Below are 19724 nucleotides of genomic sequence, written 5' to 3' on the forward strand. Positions count from 1 at the left end.
ACCAACTTCAATGAGTCATTTTTATTCAACGTCTTATGGTTTTATTATATGTAGGGCTTGCTCAAGGTGTTCAAAAAGATGCACTAATTAAATAGTGTTACCTAATTTATTGAATCAAAAATATTTATCATGCTTTTACGTTACGCTCATGTAAATCGGTTGAAATGTGACGGTTTTCAACCGCAGCTTGCCTCTCCAAGAAGGCGTCGCCGTTGACGTATCACAGCAGGTGGTCGAAGGGGCAATGCAGCGTAAAGCCAGGAAGGGCGGGACGGCAGCGCCCCCTGGTGGGCCGACACGGGACTACTACAGCCAGGACGGCAGTGCCCCCTAGAGGGCCGACCCGGAACTACTAGTGCAGACATTGTCGAACTGGGAAACCTCGTTCCTATAATAAACATCCATGTTCATTGTCTGTCTGTCTGTTCTGTCTGTCTGTTCTGTTCTGTTCTGTTCCCGTCTGTCTTTATGTGTGTGTGTGTGTGTGTGTGTGTGTGTGTGTGTGTGTGTGTGTGTGTGTGTGTGTGTGTGTGTGTGTGTGTGTGTGTGTGTGTGTGTGTGTGTGTGTGTGTGTGTGTGTACGTGTGTGTCTGACTGTTTGTCAGCAGTACAACGCATCACGAGACGTCATCCCGTTCTTCCGCCCTCTAGCGGCCGTGGCGGTCCCTGCAGCCCCCGCTGGAGACGGGCTTCAGCGCCGTGTTGTCGGTCGGAGGGCGATCCTCTCGTGGATGCACGACCGCTCACCTCCTCGGCTGGACTGACCACCCCCGACCCTCCTTTTTCAGACTCCATTTGAATCATCTACCCCGACGGGATCGAGCCAAGCTACAGCAGCGCTTGACTATCACTGAAAAGGTGAGGAATGGTATCCTCGGTTAACGGTCAGGGTGTGTGAAGGTCTTTATGTTGTTCTCCGTCAGATGTGATGGAGACCGAGAGACGCTGACCTAGACGCGCTCAGCGGCCTGTTGGCGTTAGATGATCCGTCAAGAACATTACTTTCATGGTCATTGATTTATTTATTTTCTCTAGTTACACATCTAGTTTACATAAGGTATCCACTGAATAATCGGCAAAAAAAAACGGTTATTATCAACGGCTTTTGTCTTATTAACAATAATCGTAATTATTATTATTATTCCCAAGCAACACACTAGCGTAGGGGTAAATAATAATAATAATATTGATAATCATCTTCATAATTATTACTCAATTCTTATGTAGATAACTTATATAATTATGAATATTCCCCAGAAACAGTCTGGCTAGCGTAGTGCTACATAATAATAATAATAATAATAATAATAATAATAATAATAATAATAATAATTTATAATAAAGATGATTAGAACTATGAGTTCTGAATGTGTGCAGCATGCTGGCCAGGAAGGGCCTGCTCCCGGACGGCTTCTTGTTGACCAGATTGGCCGAGAACTCGGCCAAGCCCTGCCGTGCCCGGCCCCGCCCCCACCGCGCCCGCTTCATCACCAAGAACGGCTCCTGCAACGTGGCCCACAAGAACATCAGAGAGCAGGTAGGCTCCTGACCTCCACCTCCTGACCCTGAACCTAACCCCCCACTGACCCTAACTCTGACCCCTGACCCTGACCCTCCCTGACTCTAACTCTGACCCGTGAACCCCCCAACCCCAGACTCTAGAGACTAGTCAAGAGAGGCTGCAGGGTCCTGGTGGTCCGGACTCTAGAGACTAGTCAAGAGAGGCTGCAGGGTCCTGGTGGTCCGGACTCTAGAGACTAGTCTTGAGAGGCTGCTGGGTCCCGGTGGTCCGGACTCTAGAGACTAGTCTTGAGAGGCTGCAGGGTCCCGGTGGTCCGGACTCTAGAGACTAGTCTTGAGAGGCTGCAGGGTCCTGGTGGTCCGGACTCTAGAGACTAGTCTTGAGAGGCTGCTGGGTCCCGGTGGTCCGGACTCTAGAGACTAGTCTTGAGAGGCTGCAGGGTCCTGGTGGTCCGGACTCTAGAGACTAGTCTTGAGAGGCTGCAGGGTCCTGGTGGTCCGGACTCTAGAGACTAGTCTTGAGAGGCTGCAGGGTCCTGGCGGTCTAGGCCGGACTCTAAGAGAGGGACTAATGGACTTATGGACTTATGGACTGATGGACCATCATCCGCTCAGGCCCGGCAACGGGCCAGTTGCCCCGGTAACGGGCAGCCTCACATCCTGCTCGGTATTTTATTGAGAATGCACTTAATGTTCGCACTTATTGTATCTTGTACGTCCTGGTACTTAATGTATGCACCTATTGTGTGTTGTATGGCCTGGCACTTAAAATAGTACTTAGCATTGTGTAGCTTCTTATCGTAGCTATCTCTGTTGTATACAGGGAAAGGGTTAACCTTGATTGTTTGTGCTTGCCACTTGGTTCTATGAACATCCTTACTGTAGCGACAGAGATATATTGTTGTTTCTCTTTCTTCTGACAAATGGACCTATGTGTGTGGCTTTGGATAAAAGCATCTGCTAAACGCCCTGAATGAAACTCACTTAAAGCCTTCTTACAAACAAACTCCTGCGCATTATGTTTTATACATCGTGCATTATAGACTATGTATTAGACATTATCACATGGACCGTTTACAATATGGTAAACACAAGACTACCCCCCTATACACACAACTTAGTATCACACAATACATAGGGACAAAAAATATAATAATACAATAAAATACCATCTTATGGTGCGTGGAAAAACAACATGAGCGTCTAGGGTACCTTTACTGTGAAGCCCCCTTCCTGTTCATAAACATGAGCATCAGGGTACCTTTAATGTGAAGCCCTCTTCCTGTTTGTAGGGTACCTTTATTGTGAAGCCCTCTTCCTGTTCGAAGGATACCTTTACTGTGAAGCCCTCTCCTCCTCCAGGGCCGCTTCCTGCAGGATGTTTTCACCACCATGGTGGACCTCAAGTGGCAGCACTCGCTGCTGATCTTCACCTCCTCCTTCCTTTGCTCCTGGATGCTGTTCGCCATGGCCTGGTGGCTCCTGGCCTTTGCCCACGGGGACCTGGAGCCCGTTGGGCCCAACGGGGGGCCCCCCGCCGTGCCCTGTGTCACACAGATCCACTCCTTCACCTCCGCCTTCCTCTTCTCCATCGAGGTCCAGGTCAGAAGACCTACTTCCTGTCAGAGGATGAACTTCCTGTCAGAGGATCTAATTTCTAGAGACAGGTCATTAAGGCGCAGGTAGGGCCCCTACCTGCGCCTTAATGACCTGTCTCTGTACTGTCTAACCGTTAGACAGTACAGAGACAGATCATTGAGGAGCAGGTAGGGGTTGGACAATGAGATAGTGTCTGGTTGGTCGGTAACCATCAGGTGAGTCTGGGTTACTAGGTAACCATCTTGTCCTGGTTACTAGGTAACCGTTCCATGGGTCTGGTTACTAGATAACCTTTCCTTGTGTCTGGTTGCTAGGTTACCTTTCCGTGTGTCTGGCTGCCATGTGACCTTCGCGTGTGTCCGGTTGCCAGGTTACCGTTGCGTGTGTCTGGTTGCCAGGTGACCGTTGCGTGTGTCTGGTTGCCAGGTGACCGTTGAGTGTGTGTGATTGACGGGTGACCGTTGCGTGTGTCTGGTTGCCAGGTGACCGTTGCGTGTGTCTGGTTATCAGGTGACCGTTGCGTGTGTCTGGTTGCCAGGTGACCGTTGAGTGTGTGTGGTTGACGGGTGACCGTTGCGTGTGTCTGGTTGCCAGGTAACCATCGGATTCGGGGGCCGCATGGTGACGGAGGAGTGCCCGCTGGCCATCACGGTGCTCATCGTGCAGAACATCCTGGGGCTGATCATCAACGCCGTGATGCTGGGCTGCGTCTTCATGAAGACGGCGCAGGCCAACCGCCGCGCAGAGACACTCATCTTCTCCCGCAACGCTGTCATCGCCCTGCGCAACGGCCGGCCCACCTTCATGTTCCGCCTGGGCGACCTCAGGAAGAGCATGATCATCTCCGCCACCGTGCAGCTGCAGGTCAACCCCCTGACCCAACACATGACCCTTGACCCCGACCCCTCACCCTTACATCTGACCCTAACCTTAATCCTAACCTTGACTTCTGATACCAACACCTGGCCATTTCCTCTGACCCCCACCCCTCACCCTAACCATGAACTCTGACCCCTCACCCTAACCATGAACTCTGACCCCTCACCCTAACCACTGGCCCCAACACCTAAACCTGTCTTCTGACCCCCACACCTGACCCCCACACCTGACCCCTAACCCCACCCCTCACCCTAACCCCTGACCTCTGACCCCTCCCCTCAGGTGGTCCGTAAGGCGGTGACGTCAGAGGGCGAGGTGATCCCGGTCAGCCAGATGGACATCCAGGTGGAGAACCCGCTGCACAGCAACGGGATCTTCCTTGTGTCGCCGCTGGTCATCAGCCACACCATCCAGCGCGGGAGCCCGCTCTACGAGCTCTCCGCCCAGTCGCTGGCCAGCGAGGACCTGGAGGTCATCGTCATCCTGGAAGGTCGGCCGCCTGATGTACCTCCCCTCATTAGGAATCTACAAATTAACCAATTTGAATCAGATATCTGTTGATCCATTGGTTCAGAATCTTCCCCAACCCACCCCTGCTCCTCTCCTCTCTCCACCCGAGAACGGAGGTGGGGGGCGGTGGGAGCAGGGCCTCAGCTGATTGGCCGCCGTGTGTGATTGACAGGCATGGTGGAGACCACGGCCTCACCTGATTGGCTGCTGTGTGCGATCGACAGGCGTGGTGGAGACCACGGCCTCACCTGATTGGCCGCTGTGTATGATTGACAGGCGTGGTGGAGACCACGGCCTCACCTGATTGGCCGCTGTGTATGATTGACAGGTGTGGTGGAGACCACGGCCTCACCTGATTGGCCGCTGTGTGTGATCGACAGACCACTGTGTGTGATTGAGAGGCCACTGTGTGTGATTGACAGGCCGCTGTTTGTGATTGACAGGCGTGGTGGAGACCACAGGGATCACCATGCAGGCCCGCAGCTCGTACACGCCGGACGAGATCCTGTGGGGGCGGCGCTTCGTGTCCATCCTGTCGGAGGAGGACGGCCGCTACTGCGTCGACTACTCCAAGTTCGGCAACACGGCGCCGGTCCGCATGTCGTCGCTGAGCGCCCAGGAGCTGGACGCCACGCGGGGGGGCCAGGAGCCTGGGGGCCCGGGGGCCGGGGGACAGCCGCAAGGCTGGGGCCTGGTCCGGGCCGGCAGGGGGGGGTTCAGGAGGGGAGCGGGAGGGGGAGGGGAGCGCAGCTGCTACCCTAGCCCCGCCCCTCAGCCCTGGGATGGCCAATCGGAGAAAGGGGAGGAGGAGCCACCGGCAGTGGGGGCGGAGAGGAAAGGACAGAAGAAGACAGTCCAGCTGGAGGTGATTGGCCCTCAGGATGAGGAGCAGTGAGGGGGAGGTGTGGGAGGTGGGGACCAAAGGTTACCTGCTGCTAAGGTGTATTGCGATGTTTTAGGATATTTTTAGATATATATCAAATCTATTTTTGTTACTGAGTTGCACCATTCTGGATATCACAGTTAATGGTTTAGATAAATCCTTAATAGTTTGGATATTTAGTGATTCATCCTCATTTATAAACTCTTAATGTCATTATTATTGTTATGATTATTAAAAGTATTCCAGACCAATAACACTCACTTCAATCAAATGTCAGTTTGTGGAAACATTTAATGAATTGTGTTTTTCCAGTTATTTGATAAACATCTAAAAATAAACAGACTCAAAGCGCATCCTGTTGCTCTTAGCGACGGTACGAAGAGTCAACGAGTTACGGTCATGAACGGGGCCTTTCACAGCCAGCTCAGCCACACAGCCGTCAGGGAGCCAATCAGAGCCAGCGCTGGCGTTGCCATGGAGACGGGTGTGGCGGCGTTGCACAGGTTGCTGCTGCAGCACCTGTAGGTGAAGCCGGAGAGGGCGGGAAACATCTGGGAGAGGCGCGAGTTGTCACAGTCGGTGTAGCGCAGACAGCGCCGCACCGTCTTACCCCCTGGCAAGCAGACAGGGAGACGGGCAGACAGACAGGAAGACAGGGAGAGAGCCAGACGGCAGGCAGGCAGACAGACAGACAGGCAGACAGACAGACAGAAAGATTATCACACTACTGTAGAAAACGATTATTGCATTTGTTTGCAAAACAAAATTATGTAATCTGTAGTTCATATTTATTAAACAAGACATGTAATCTATGGTTTAACACGACATTACGTTATCTATGGTTTATATTATATCAACAATTATGTTATCTAAGGTTTAAAATAAATAAAACATTATTAATCTATGTTTTACATTATATAAACACCAGATTATGTAATTAGCCAGAAATCAACACAAGTAAGTATATCAACCTGTTTAGTAACAGTATATTACCATGAGTTATTATATTAACGTGATTTAGTAATTTGTAATACCACTTGTTTTTTAGTACATGAACATATATAATGTTTATATAGAGATGTGGGGGGAGGGGTACATTATGTTAATATAGAGTTATTATAGGGGTCGGGTATATTATGTTAAAATAGAGTTGAAGGGTGCGGGACAATTATGTTAATATAGTTTTAGGGGGCGGGTACATTATGTTAAAATAGAGTTGAGGGGGCGGCTACATAATGTTATTATAGTTTTATGGGGCGGGTACATTGTGTTAATTTAGAGTTGTGGGGGGGGGCGTACCTTATGTTAGCATAGAGTTGTAGAGGTCGGGTACATAATGTTAAAATAGAGCTGTAAGGGGCGGGGCTACGGACCTCTCTCACTCAGCGACACGCAGGCGTCCTCGTACGTGCACTCCTGGACGGTCTCACAGCGACCCGTGTAGTCAGAACACTTGTAGCACCGCAGCGCTGCGCCTGCACACACACACACACACACACACACACACACACACACACACACACACACACACACACACACACACACACACACACACACACACACACACACACACACACACACACACACACACACACACACACACACACACACACACGATTAATTTATTTGGAGTGACCAATACTACACCATAGCATCCAAAAAGTTTATAAAGAGCCTATTATGTCTCACACAACACAATCACTGTGCAAGTATTTACAGCCAAGTGAAACAGTAGATAAATATAGTTATATAAAGGGTACAGATGAAAGCGCCTTCTTCATATATGCAGACTGCCTATGATTGCTGACACAGAGCAGTATTTGGCTATTTGCTTAAAGTTCTTATTTAGTCCAGCAATTTGCAATTTACACACACGCTTACTGGGTCCAACTAGACTATAAAGGACTAACTAGGCTAAAATGGACTAACAAGACTATAGAGGACTAACTAGACTAAAGTACTAACTAGACTATAGAGGACTAACTAGACTATAGGGACTAACTAGACTACAGGACTAACTAGGCTAAAGGACTGACTAGACTAAAGGACTAACTAGGCTACAGGACTAACTAGACGAGCAGACTGAGTAGACTCCCTCACCTCGGTCCGGCAATCCGAAGCCCAGCAGAAGAAGACAGAACCAGCCTTTCATCCTCACACCTGGTCCTCAGACACGTCGAGAAGGTAAAGAGGAGGAGGAGGAGAGGAGGAGGAGGTCAACGGAGGAGAAGGTCAACAGAGGAGAAGCTAGAGAGCAGAGCAGCAGACTCCCGGAGACGCGGAGGCAGCAGACAGACTCTCCTCGTCCAGACAGACCAGCTCAGAGTCACAGCAGCTCTTTGTCCACACGTCCACAAAGGCCCTTTCTCCTGCCTCCTCCTCGGTCACACATCTGGAACAATCCCTGGCACCGCTCCTCAGACCGCACCTCCTCCTCTGCAGCGCTCATCTTCATCCTATTGCGCATCCTCATCCTCACAATATACCTCCTCCTCCCCCATCACCTCCTAGGGTCACCAGTAACACCAGTAACACCTCCACCCCCAGCAGCACCTCCTCCTCCTCACCCCTCTCCCCCAGGCTGCTCCTCCCCCCTAAGGACAGTGGTGGCAGTGTGGGCCGCGCCGGGCACCGGCTGGCACCACCGCCTCCAGCCCCCTGGGGATAGAGCCCTCTGTGTGCGCTGGCCACAACACCCTCTATGAAGACATGAACAGCCCCCCAACACCCTCTATGAAGACATGAACAGCCCCCAACACCCTCTATGAAGACATGAACAGCCCCTACACCCTCTATGAAGACATGAACAGCCCCCAACACCCTCTATGAAGACATGAACAGCCCCCTACACCCTCTATGAAGACATGAAGGGCCCCCAACACCCTCTATGAAGACATGAACAGCCCCCCCCCTACACCCTCTATGAAGACATGAACAGCCCCCTACACCCTCTATGAAGACATGAACAGCCCCCTACACCCTCTATGAAGACATGAACAGCCCCCACACCCTCTATGAAGACATGAACGGCCCCCACACCCTCTATGAAGACATGAACAGCCCCCAACACCCTCTATGAAGACATGAAGGGCCCCCAACACCCTCTATGAAGACATGAACAGCCCCCACACCCTCTATGAAGACATGAGCTGGACCAACCATGCCTAGTTTATATCATATGAAGGTATAGTGTTCGCATCACCTAAACACTTGATACTTATTGAAAGGAAACTATTATCCATAATCAACACGCTGCTTAAATTAAATGTGAGGCAATAAGTAACAATTATATTACTTATATTATATTTTCTCTTCAGTAGCTCAGCAAATTGTGTAAAACGTAAAGATTTAGAGCTTATTGTACCACCAGAATATTTCCTCAGTGTGAAGCCCTTAGTTAAGGAGATACAAACGTTAGATGACATGCTCCCATCATAGCTTCAGCTCCTTTATTACCTTGTGTACAAACATTCCTTGTGTGCACATTCTCTGATTGTTCCCGTACAACATTCATTATTTCACACGTTTCTTGTACATTCAGATGGAATAAAACGTGTTGAACAGGGGAAAGGTCAGGTATCAGGGTGAAAAGTCAGGTATCAGGGTGAAAAGTCAGGTATCAGGGTCAGAGGTCAGTTTTCAGTGTCAAAGGTCAGGTATCATGGTGGAAGGTCAGGTATCATGGTGGAAGGTCAGGTATCAGGGTCAAAGGTCAGGATTCAGGGTCAAAGGTCAGGTATCAGGGTCCAAGGTCAGGTATCGGGCAAGATGTCTGTATTAGCGTCGCTGGACTCATGTTGAGATTTCGATATCCTGTTTATGATCTCAGCTGAGAGCAAGGAGGAGCTCCCAGACTTCTCCTCGAACCAGGAGTCCAGAGCTCGCTTCCCGTCAAAGCTGGCGATGGGCGGCCCGTTGATGGCCAGGGTGAGCAGGTCGTTCATCGGGTCCAGACCCAGCCTGGAGCGGCTGTTCTGGTACATCTTCTGCAAGGAGCCTCTGCCTCTCTCACAGCAGACGGTGGACGTGGGCAGCACCTGCACCAGCTGGGCGACCCGACACAAAAGAGGAAAGCGCTGTCTGTGCTTGCAGAGGTGACCTAGAAGCTCTTTGGAGCCGATGCTGCAGAAGTCGGCTTTCAGACTTCTCCACTCCACCAGCAGGTTGCCCTGGGCCTCTGACCTCGCCTGGCCCTCACAGGGGACCGATGGAATGGACTCCAGATGGTTGAATATCAAAAGGATCTCCTCATCCCCATACGAGTGCAGGTCCTCGGTGGTCCGGGGCCAGGAGGAGAAGTCCAGCACCCGGCAGGCTCTGGCCAGAGGACTGCTCAGGGGGTCCAGTCTCTGGGACAAGATGCCCTGGCTCCTCCGGCAGATCTTCTCTCGAATGGCCTGGAACTTGGACTCTGCGACACACAGGTTCTTCAGAGCGACACCGTTGAAACTTTCACGGAAGTTCTCTTCAAACTCCTGCAGGTACTCCCCAGGACGATCCACAAGCTGCCCGATCTCCACCATCGACTCCTCGATCCGGTCGTTCACCTGCGATACCAGGAGGTAGTCGCCCTGGAAGGTAAACGCCAAACGAGACAGAACAGCGATGACGTCCAGGAGGAAATAGATGAGCTTTACCGACTGGTAGTCCAGCAGGAAGTGGAGGAGTGTGAGGGCGACGGCGGCGGCGTCGGCCTTCTGCGTCTGGCGGCTGACATCCTTCAGATGACCCACCACCTCCAGGTAGTCCTTGATGAGGGCGTTGACGACGTTCGGCTCCCCGATGATCCAACGAACGGCTCGGATGTCTCCGAGGAACTCCATCTCCTCCGACAGCGTGGGCGCGGTCAGGCGGAGCTCGGCCATCATACGAGGGGAGTAGCGGTAGAAACCCAGGAGCTGCTTCAGGTTGTTCTCCAAGTCCTCCAGGCAGGACAGCTCCTTGCCACTGATGACATCCAACACCTCCAGATGAGGCCGGTGGATCATGACGGGAAGGGAGAGGAGCCAGGGGAGAACCCTCTGCAGGGCGACAAACATACTGCCTCGCATGCCTGTTGACATGGGGGCACCGTCCATCCCCACGCCGACCACCAGCAAGTCCTGGAACCGAAGGCCAAAGACACAGAACGCCCGCTCGATGGCTTGGAGATAGCCATCAGCGCTGGCCTGGCTCAGCTTCTGCAGCGAGAGGAACTCTGTGTTGGGGGAACCGTCGTTTGTAGTGAACTGGACGTAGAAGGCCACCGTGTCTGGAAACAGGTCCTCATTCTGACAGTCCATGAGGACGCTGAGGAACGGAGACAAACGCATCTTCTCTGCGAGGTCTTCCCTTAAGGTGCGGGCGATGTGATGAACGAGGATCTGGCAATCTCCTTCGTTGAGGTACTGCTCCACCACCTTCAGCTCACACCTCCTCAGCAGCTCCGCCAGCGGCCGGAGGTCCGAGAAGGGCCGGCCCTCCACGGCCAGGTGGTAGGCGGCGTTGAAGAGCACCGTCATGCTCCGGCACATCTCCTCCGTCTTCTCGGGGTGCATGCGCAGCTTGTACAGCTGCAGACACTTCTTGTGCAGGTTGCTCTGGCTGTGCAGCTTGATGGTGTGGATCTTGAACTGCTTGGAGCCCATGATGAAGGCCGACGTGCGCGCCGACTGCACCGTGTACTGCCGGCACACGTGGCACCACATCTCGTTGAGCGCCGGCGAGTAGCGCAGGAACCAGAACTTCCTCAGCCACTCCTGCTTGAAGCGGCGGGTGCGGCGGTGCGGCAGTTTGGACGAGTCACCGGCTGAGATGAGCGGGTCGGCGTTGAAGGACTCGTCAGCTGAGTCGAGGTCCTGGTCCTCTTCGTCCAGGACCATCTGGGAGGGGGTCAGCGGGTCCATGTCTAGACGCCATGAGGGGAAAGGTCAGCTAGTTATCCAATGCTACACGCTTATAGTTAGACACACACTAGATAGTTAAAGTTAACTAGTGCCCCTTTTCCAACGACAGTACCAGCTCAACTCGCCTCGACCTGCTTTTTTTCTGCGTTTCGATCGGCAAAATTAGGTACCTGGTACTTTTTAGTCTCACCTCCGTCGAGGTTCCAAAAGAGCTGATCCTATACTTTTGTGTGATGTAAACAGGCTGCTGGCCACTGATTGGCCAGAGAGTGACGTGGTTAAGTACATCACTGCAAATTCGCACATGCGTGCTATGACGACCCGCCCACGTTGAAGAGGTACTTTATAGATGGAAACACAACGTGCCTGGAAAAAACTGAAGTCGTGGCACGCTAATTCGTGGCAGGTTGAGCTGGTACTGCTGGTGGAACGGGGGCTTAGCTAGTGTTGACCATAGGGTTAGATTAATGGGTTAGGGTAAGATAACTGGGTTAGGGTTAGATGAATGGGTGAAGGTTAGATGAATGGGTGAGGGTAAGGTTTAGATGAATGGGTGAGGGTAAGGGTTAGATGAATGGGTGAGGGTAAGGGTTAGATGAATGGGTGAGGGTAATGTTTGGATGAATGGATAAGGGTAAGGGTTAGATGAATGGGTGAGGGTAATGTTTGGATGAATGGATAAGGGTAAGGGTTAGATGAATGGGTGAGGTTAAGGGTTAGATGAATGGGTGAGGTCAAGGGTTAGATGAATGGGTGAGGGTAAGGGTTAGATGAATGGGTAAGGGTAAGGTTTGGATAAATGGGTGAGGGAAAGGGTAAGATGAATGAGGTTCTAGATGGTCTAGATGTTCCAGAAGATCATGACTAACCACGGAGGTCTTCTATTGGTCCTTGCTCCGGGTTTGGGGGCGTAGCTGGGTCCATCTCCTTCCCTCTTAGCAGGTGAAGCTCTGCCTCCAGCTGGAAGATTCTCAGCCTCAGTTTGATGCAGTTGGGACACGAAGAGGTGGAGGACTGCTCCTGCTCCTCCTCCTCCTCCACCTTCACCGGTCGCAGGGCCTCTGCAGACAGACGCCTTCTCTTGCCCAGTCGGCTGGGCGGAGGACCTGAGAGAGGCTTGAGGCCGGGTTGGCTCTCCAGAAAGGCCTGGACTCTTCTGGAGGCGGAGTCAGTCTCCGTCCTGTCAGCAGCAGGAGGAGCCTCGCCGTCGGGGCCCCGCCAACACTGCAGACCCCCCCGTCTCCAGTCAGACCCTGGAACAGAGCAGCAGGTCTGAGGGAAACACCTGGTCCAGCAGGTAGCCTTGGAACAACAACGGTAACCTGGGTAACAACTAGGGGTGTGCCAAATAATCGTCATGACGATGCATCGCGATTCTAATTTTCACGATCTACTGCATCGATTGTTGACGCCAAGAATCGATTATAAATTTAAAAAAATGAATAATTAAAAAAAAAAAAAGATTTTTTTTTTTTTTTTTTATATAGTTTTATAAAGCCTATTCACTTTTTGTGGCATCAGTTTGTCCTCTTATGTTTATGAAGTGATATTGTTGTTATAATGGCAGCTACTTCCAAAAGGGGAAATGTTTGAATGTTTTCATTTCATTGGTTTAAAGGACCACTGAGGCCATGTAAACGGCACTGATTATCCTTATTTTGTTATTTTAAGTTTTATAGATCCTTAGCACTTCTTGTCAGTGTATCCAGTAATAGTCGTTTCAATAAATACAGCTATGTATGAATTGAGTTGCTTTGAGTTATCAATTGAACACACTATCCAGATCATACACAGCCAGTCAGCCACTGGTAATGGCTTAATTTTTTTAACAGTGTTCAGTGAAAATTCGCAATGCATCGCAATGCATCGCAATAATTCAAGTATCGCGATGCATCGTGATAAAATCGCATCGTGGCATGTGAATCGTGATACGAATCGAATCGTGACTTCTTTGGCAATACCCACCCCTAGTAACAACACTGGTAACCTCTTTATCAACACCCGTCCCCTTTAATGAGATGCAGGATCAGGTCCCGGTGGTTAAGGAGCAGGTGGGGGATCAGCCTCCTGCTCTAGGAGGTCTACAGGGCGGGATGGAACCCAGAACCTTTCCATCTCTCCCTGCTGTCCTCCCACACACCGACCAACCAGGGGCAGCCGCACACCCCGCAGGGCTCACCTGGGTGGAGGCTGCAGTCGATGCTCTGCTCTGATAGGCTGTGCAGGCGTGTGATGTAGTCGTCTCCGTACCACACCCGCAGCCGGTTGCCAGGCAACAGTGGCCGGCTGGCGCTGAAGTACAGCTGTCCCCCGCGCTGGAACGCTGTCAGGTTCCGCTCCGTGTTCTCCGACGAGATTCGCACGTACCTGTCGGAGGAACAAACGTTCTAAGGTTCCTGAGAGAGGAACGCATGTTATAAACTCCCAGCCCAGGGTCTGCTCTAACCCCTCTGGGAAAGAACTCCTGTCCCCCTGGTTACTGGTTCTCCTGGTTCTCCTTGTTATAAGCTGAATACCTCATCCAGTTGGCTTTGGTTTCGTCGCTCCCATCAATGGAGTGATAAGAGTTGTTGACATCAACGATCTGCAGAGAACAACACAAGGCATGGTGAATCATGTTGTCATTATTACACTAGATATATTAATAGATCATTCTTTAAATATCTACACATTAATCTGATGCTAGAATCCAAAGCAGTTTACAAGATTCAGGACGGGCAGGAATGACTTTACGATCGCTTTGAATCACGTTGGACAAAGAGTCAACTAACGCACCCAACTGAGAGGTCAACTAACCCTACCAACTGAGTAATAATAATAATCCTAAGTATCGACCACATTTACATTTAGGGTGTTTAGCAGATGCTTTTATCCAAAGCGACTTACATAAGTCTATTTATCATAAGAAAGAGAAACAACAATATATCGCTGTCAGTACAGAAAGGATGTTCATAGAAACAAGTGGCAAGCACTAACAATCACTAGGCTAACCCATTCCCCGTATACAACAGAGATAGCTAGGATAAGACACTTCGCAATGCTACATTGTGAAGTACAATTTTTGTGTGCCAGGACGAACAACACACATTAAGTGTGTAGATTAAGCACCAGGACGTACGACATACAGTAAGTGCGTACAGTAGCAGGCTAACAACGATCCTGGGTACTCACGATCCAGGAGTGTGCGGTGGAGCGGTCCCTGGGGACCAGCTCTCCCTCGTAGGGCCCGAACACGGCCCCCTGGGGGATTCTCTGGGCCCCGCAGCGCACCTCCACCTGACCCCCCTCCGACCCCACCCGCAGGCCAGGGGGGGCGGAGCGCAGCGCCCGGCCGGCGTGGCCCGGGGGGGCGGGGCTGTCCTGGATCAGGAGCGGAGGCCCGTGGGCGGGGCACCGCGAGAGGAAGGGCTGCTGGCACTGCGGGCAGACTGGGAGCAGTGGGAGCAGTGGGGGGTCTGACTCAGTCAACGGGGCCGGTATCAGGGGGTCCCAGCAGAACCTCCTCCGGAGATATCAATCTGGTGTTCTGATTGGCAGACGCACTTTGCGTGAATAATCAAAGATCTTTTGCCTAATTGCTTCTGGTTTAGAATTCCAAAAGGAGGTTGTTAACAGGAGCTTGAAGCTGCCTGTTGTTTTGTTATGTCCACCTACATGTGTGCTGGATAGATCAGTCTACCAGCCTACCCAGTGGACTGTAGCAAACTTTGCTTATCTATCCGTCACACATCTAGGTGGACACGCCCACCTGTGATGTCGTAAGGGGCTGATTTCCAAAACGGCTTGTAAGGCTAATCACACCACACCTGGTGGCATGCCATGAGACCTTTAATACAAGTACTCACATATGAGTCATGACCAAATGAAAATGTTCTGAAAGATAAGTTAAATCTTACCCCAGAAGTCCGGGTCGCTCATAGAGACGCCATCTTGGTCTGAGGGTGCTCGTCTGAGGGAGCGGAGGGGGCTTGGTCTAAGGAGGCTCGGTCCAGAAGTAACGCTGCCAACACAAAATATTCTACTGAATCTCTGCAACATTCATTTTAATATAGAACATTCCTACAACCACGTGACCAAGGGGGAGTGTCCTGATACACCTGGTCATACATGTGACCAAGGGGGCATGTCCTGATACACCTGGTCATACATGTGACCAAGGAGGCGTGTCCTGAAACGGACCCTTTCAGAAATGGTTCTCATATAAATCCAAACTACTACTGCAACGTACCGTCAGCGTTAGACGAACTGATACACGTGATGGTCGCCCGCCCCCCCTGTAATATTGGCCACAGTTAGACTATAAAGGACTGAGGTTATGAACACATGTTTACATGATGTCCGATTTCAAACAGATATCCCATTTAACAGGTGACGTCGCTGGCCGCAGAGTCGTGAGAATCCGAGGACGTCCCGGCTGATGTGGTTCGAGTCAATATATGGTTTAGGGTCGCGATGTTCCTGTGGTTTGGTTCGGGATACGGTTTAGGGTCGCCTCGATGTGCCTGTGGTTTTGGTCTATGCGTGTCCACGATGTGCCACATTGGCGGGCAAAACTCACCTATAACAACGCAGCGGGGTCGCGACCCCGCAGCATCCCCGCTCCACCGGAAGCAAACACCCTTCCTTGGCTTCGACCCGAACCGGGCAACGGGAATCCCGGATTAAAACACTGCAATGACTCGGTTGCCTTCCCGATCTTTGACCACCATTTTCCACAGGAAATGACATGGAAAAACGGAAGAAAGAGATCCGTGTGTGTAAAGTGTATGTGTGTGTGGCCCCAGCCTCTCTGCTCCAGGAGCCTTCAGAAGAACAACATTCTCTCATCAGAGTCCAGACACAGACAACACTTCGCTTTTCACAATTTATTAACAAAATGGTAAAATAAATAAATACAAATTGATCAAATGCTCCTAATATTAAGGTCTTCCCATGTCCCTACAGTATTCCTAAACACTCCCCAGAGGTAATGTCCACCGGACCAGTCACAATGTCAGGCCAACAGAAGACACAAACGAACACATTCCTTTCAAAAGATCATGAAAAAAATACAAACAATTATACAAATATTCATACTGTGTAATTAACAATTTACACATTAGTCAGCACACCACGGTGAACTTCTCTTTATTCGTTTCGCTACAATGCATCTCACCCAACGGAAGATGGAAAAAAAGATCTGTTTTTGCCCCCCGACCCCAAGAGGAACCGGAGACGAGAGGAGCCGAGCGACGAGGAGCAGAGAACTGGGGGAGCGGGTTCTAAAGGTTCAGGGGCCGGTTCTAAGGCTGGGGAGGGGACTCAAGTCAGGTGTGAGTCTGTAGTGATGAAGAGTCGAGTTCTAAGGGTTAAGATGGTTCTAAGGCTGAGGAGAGTTCCAAGGATGAGGATTGTTCTAAGGGTTAGGAGGGTCTGAGGGTAAGGAGGTGGGTCTAAGGGTAGGGCAGAGGGTCTAAGGGGAAGGAGGAGGGTCTAAGGGGAAGGAGGAGGGTCTAAGGGGAAGGAGGAGGGGCTAAGGGTAAAGAGGAGGGTCTAAGGGTGAGGATAAGGGATATGTCATGTTTAACAATACTAGAAGGCCACAATCATGACTTGGATTATTTCAACTAATAAATGGTGACTTTACAAGATGCTCCAGGAACACGGACTGGGCTCAGGAAGTGGTGTTGAACAATGTCTGTATGCATAAAGATTTGAACTCCCTCTATTCCACGAGCAGTGAGCGCTAGGACCAGGGCTAGCTGCTCTGCGGCGGCTGATATGTAGCGCATACATAGAGGCCTCAACAACCCTGCAGAACTCTTTGGATATATCAGATTCACATCTTGTCTCACTTGTTTCTAGAACTACTTCTGATCTCACTGTGGAATATAGCATTAGCAAAGCCAATGAGTGAAGCTAGGTCCATTCAGACTGGGTGGAATGTAGCGACACTGCTGCGTTAGGGAAGTTAAATTGAGACTGTTGTCACACTACGATGTCCGACCGTTCATCCTCTTGACAACTTTACAAAACTTTAGAAACAAAGATAAAGCATAATGTATTATCAACCGCTTCGACAAATGTATAAAAACTTGCATAAGAAGGCATGCGTTCAATCGGACTGAGAATACAGCTGACCTGGTTGGGTTCAAACGCCATCTGCTTATTACAAATGGTTGGCTAACCCAGGGGTACGCTAACCCAGGGGTACACTAACCGCAGTGTTGGGGGGGGCTCTCTGGACTCTTATACAGAGGCAGAATAGAGAAGACATATCTATATATATCTATATATAGATATATACACCTATACATACATACACACATGTATATACACAGAGCCGAATCGGAGACTGTAATACTGGGCAAAGGAAAAGTGCTGCAGTCAGTGAGCGACTCAGAGGACTGGTGACGATAACCAATCAGATGGATGTAAGGCAACAACACTGAGCGGTCGGACTGGTCCAGTGGACTGGTGACGGGGAGGAGCCTAGCCAGGGGGCGTGGTCACAGTGTTTTATCTGCCGTGTGAGGAAGGCACTCCGGGTACCTACTGAGGGAGGAGCAGAGGGGGGAATGTGGTCCAATCTGGCAACCTCCACACCCTGAACATTTGATCCATCTGCCATATTTAGGAATTACTCAGACATCCAAACCCAGGCTGGATAAAAGAAACGTAATGGAATGGATAATGTGCTAACTTCCAGGTAGCATTTCATTGGGGAACGTACTCGTCTTTACAGTGCCAGCAGTGGAGCCCAGAGCAGGAGCAGCAGATATCAAGGCCAGGCTAGTCGAACACTGAGCGCTGCGGTGACATGATATGAAGAACGGGGAGCTGATCAAACAGCCGATAAAAAAATGGAATTTCTTCTATAGAAAATTAACGTAAATTAAACAAAAATAACCTCATCAAAGTCATGTATGTGGGGGGGGGGGGGGGGGAAAACCTTGAGGGTGGAAAAAAGTAAATTTGTTTTATGAAACTTAATTTCCCAGAGTGCATTGCATCGCAAGGCACCATCAGTAGAGCGGGAGACTAGTCACAAATCCTACAACCAGTATATACTAGTAATACAACCAGTAGACACCAGTGGTACCAGTAGATGTGATCCGCTCTGCTCACTGATTCTGCCTCCATGATGTCAGTGCTTCTTCGACCACACAGAGAAGATCAAGGGGGGGGGGGTCTAAATCAACCTAATGATCCTCAGACACGTGTTGGGTGGGGGGGGGGGGGGGGGAATCCCTTCTAGAAAAATATTGGCAATGTGTGTGTGTGGCGGCTGGGGTCACATGACAAAGGGAGGGGCTTACGGCAGCTCCTCAATGTACAAAAGGCTCTCAGCACTGGGTGGAATATGCAGCAAGCTTGTGCTTTAATCTCCAGACGATATGATATATCTATAGACATAGTCATCTCCATATCTATAGACATAGATATATCTATATCTATGTATGGGGAGTGATCTCTGGGTTCTCAGACAGTAGACTCCTCTTCCCATAATGCACGAGCTCCTCTCAGTCAGCCCGTCAGCCAATCCCTGCTGGATTTAGATGCATTGGATTTTGGCAGTTGAGAATTTAACAAAAAGGTATGCGAGGACAAAGTTCTCCGCTTGTAAAGAGGATTCCTTCGTATTAACCACGCCGGTCCATCAGGCTCCGGAACAAAAGCACTTATTCTGAAAACTAGGAAGACCTGAATACGTTTTCCTTTAAAAAGAAACACAGCCCAGAAATAGTTTTGTGTTGTCATTGCAATATTGCAATTTCACATTTAGTGCTCACAGTTGACACTTGACTCACAAATGAAACTCAATCACTACACTGGACCAACATCACTGAAAACAACTTGTAGGCTAACACTCACATGGACACACACCGTCCTCAGCCACCCGGCCTCTAGGACCCAGTCCTCAGCAACACAGTCTCTAGGGATCAGGACCTAGGCCTCTAGGACCCGGCCTTGGGGCCCGCCTCGAGGGATCAGGACCCAGCCTCTAGGGATCAGGGCAGAGGCCTCTAGGATACCAGGACCTAGTGGCTGATGTGTTGGGTGGTGGGGAGTCGGTCACATTATTCAGGAGACGGTTGGTTGATGCAGGGTGGTTGGGGCAGAACTAATACTGCTGCTTCAGACCACCGGAGCTCCTCTCTGGCTCCAGGTGTCAGGGTCCAGACCAGATACCACCGACCCTGGTTGGACCCCCATTCCATGGAGCCGTGCCCTGCTGAACCCGGTCTGTCAGAGCAGGCACAGACTGGTGTGGTGAGAGAGTCCATCTCCTCCTCTAATTGGCATGACGACCTCGTCTACCTTCCCAGAGCCCTTTCGTGGGGCTGTATATCTACCATTGACACAGTCTGACAATACGATGCAAACAAACAACATTTATACAGATTGGCAACTTCAGGGCACCCTAAGGTGCAAGCAGAAAGTCTTCTTTTATATATGTCGGGGAA

At 50.5% G+C, this 19724-nt stretch overlaps 3 protein-coding genes across 4 annotated transcripts; 1 reads left to right on the forward strand and 2 right to left on the reverse strand.

The window, feature by feature from the left end:
* The first annotated feature begins 440 nt into the window (after positions 1-440).
* kcnj11l (potassium inwardly rectifying channel subfamily J member 11, like) lies at positions 441-5404 on the forward strand. Its single transcript, XM_056598969.1, has 6 exons — positions 441-858; positions 1378-1537; positions 2884-3123; positions 3715-3984; positions 4282-4489; positions 4953-5404. The coding sequence occupies exons 2-6, from the start codon at positions 1379-1381 to the stop codon at positions 5402-5404; spliced, it is 1329 nt and encodes a 442-aa protein (XP_056454944.1). The 5' UTR covers positions 441-858; position 1378.
* Positions 5405-5670: 266 nt separating this feature from the next.
* On the reverse strand, positions 5671-7865 carry LOC130389509 (CD59 glycoprotein-like). Its single transcript, XM_056599322.1, has 3 exons — positions 7493-7865; positions 6766-6867; positions 5671-6005 (listed from the first exon to the last, which is right to left on the reverse strand). Exons 1-3 carry the CDS (start codon positions 7542-7544, stop codon positions 5806-5808), a joined length of 354 nt encoding a protein of 117 aa, XP_056455297.1. The 5' UTR covers positions 7545-7865; the 3' UTR covers positions 5671-5805.
* Positions 7866-8562: 697 nt separating this feature from the next.
* On the reverse strand, positions 8563-19724 carry prdm11 (PR domain containing 11). Of its 2 annotated transcripts, none has more exons than XM_056599112.1 (7): positions 15836-19724; positions 15174-15277; positions 14449-14705; positions 13794-13861; positions 13457-13644; positions 12147-12530; positions 8563-11279 (listed from the first exon to the last, which is right to left on the reverse strand). In XM_056599112.1, the coding sequence occupies exons 1-7, from the start codon at positions 16102-16104 to the stop codon at positions 9145-9147; spliced, it is 3405 nt and encodes a 1134-aa protein (XP_056455087.1). In that variant the 5' UTR covers positions 16105-19724; the 3' UTR covers positions 8563-9144. The 2 variants fall into 2 exon arrangements, with proteins under 2 accessions (XP_056455087.1, XP_056455088.1); XM_056599113.1 differs by lacking the exon at positions 15836-19724 and adding an exon at positions 15506-15827.

Source organism: Gadus chalcogrammus, chromosome 9, assembly GCF_026213295.1.
Source record: "Gadus chalcogrammus isolate NIFS_2021 chromosome 9, NIFS_Gcha_1.0, whole genome shotgun sequence".
Classification (NCBI taxonomy): Eukaryota; Metazoa; Chordata; class Actinopteri; order Gadiformes; family Gadidae; genus Gadus; species Gadus chalcogrammus.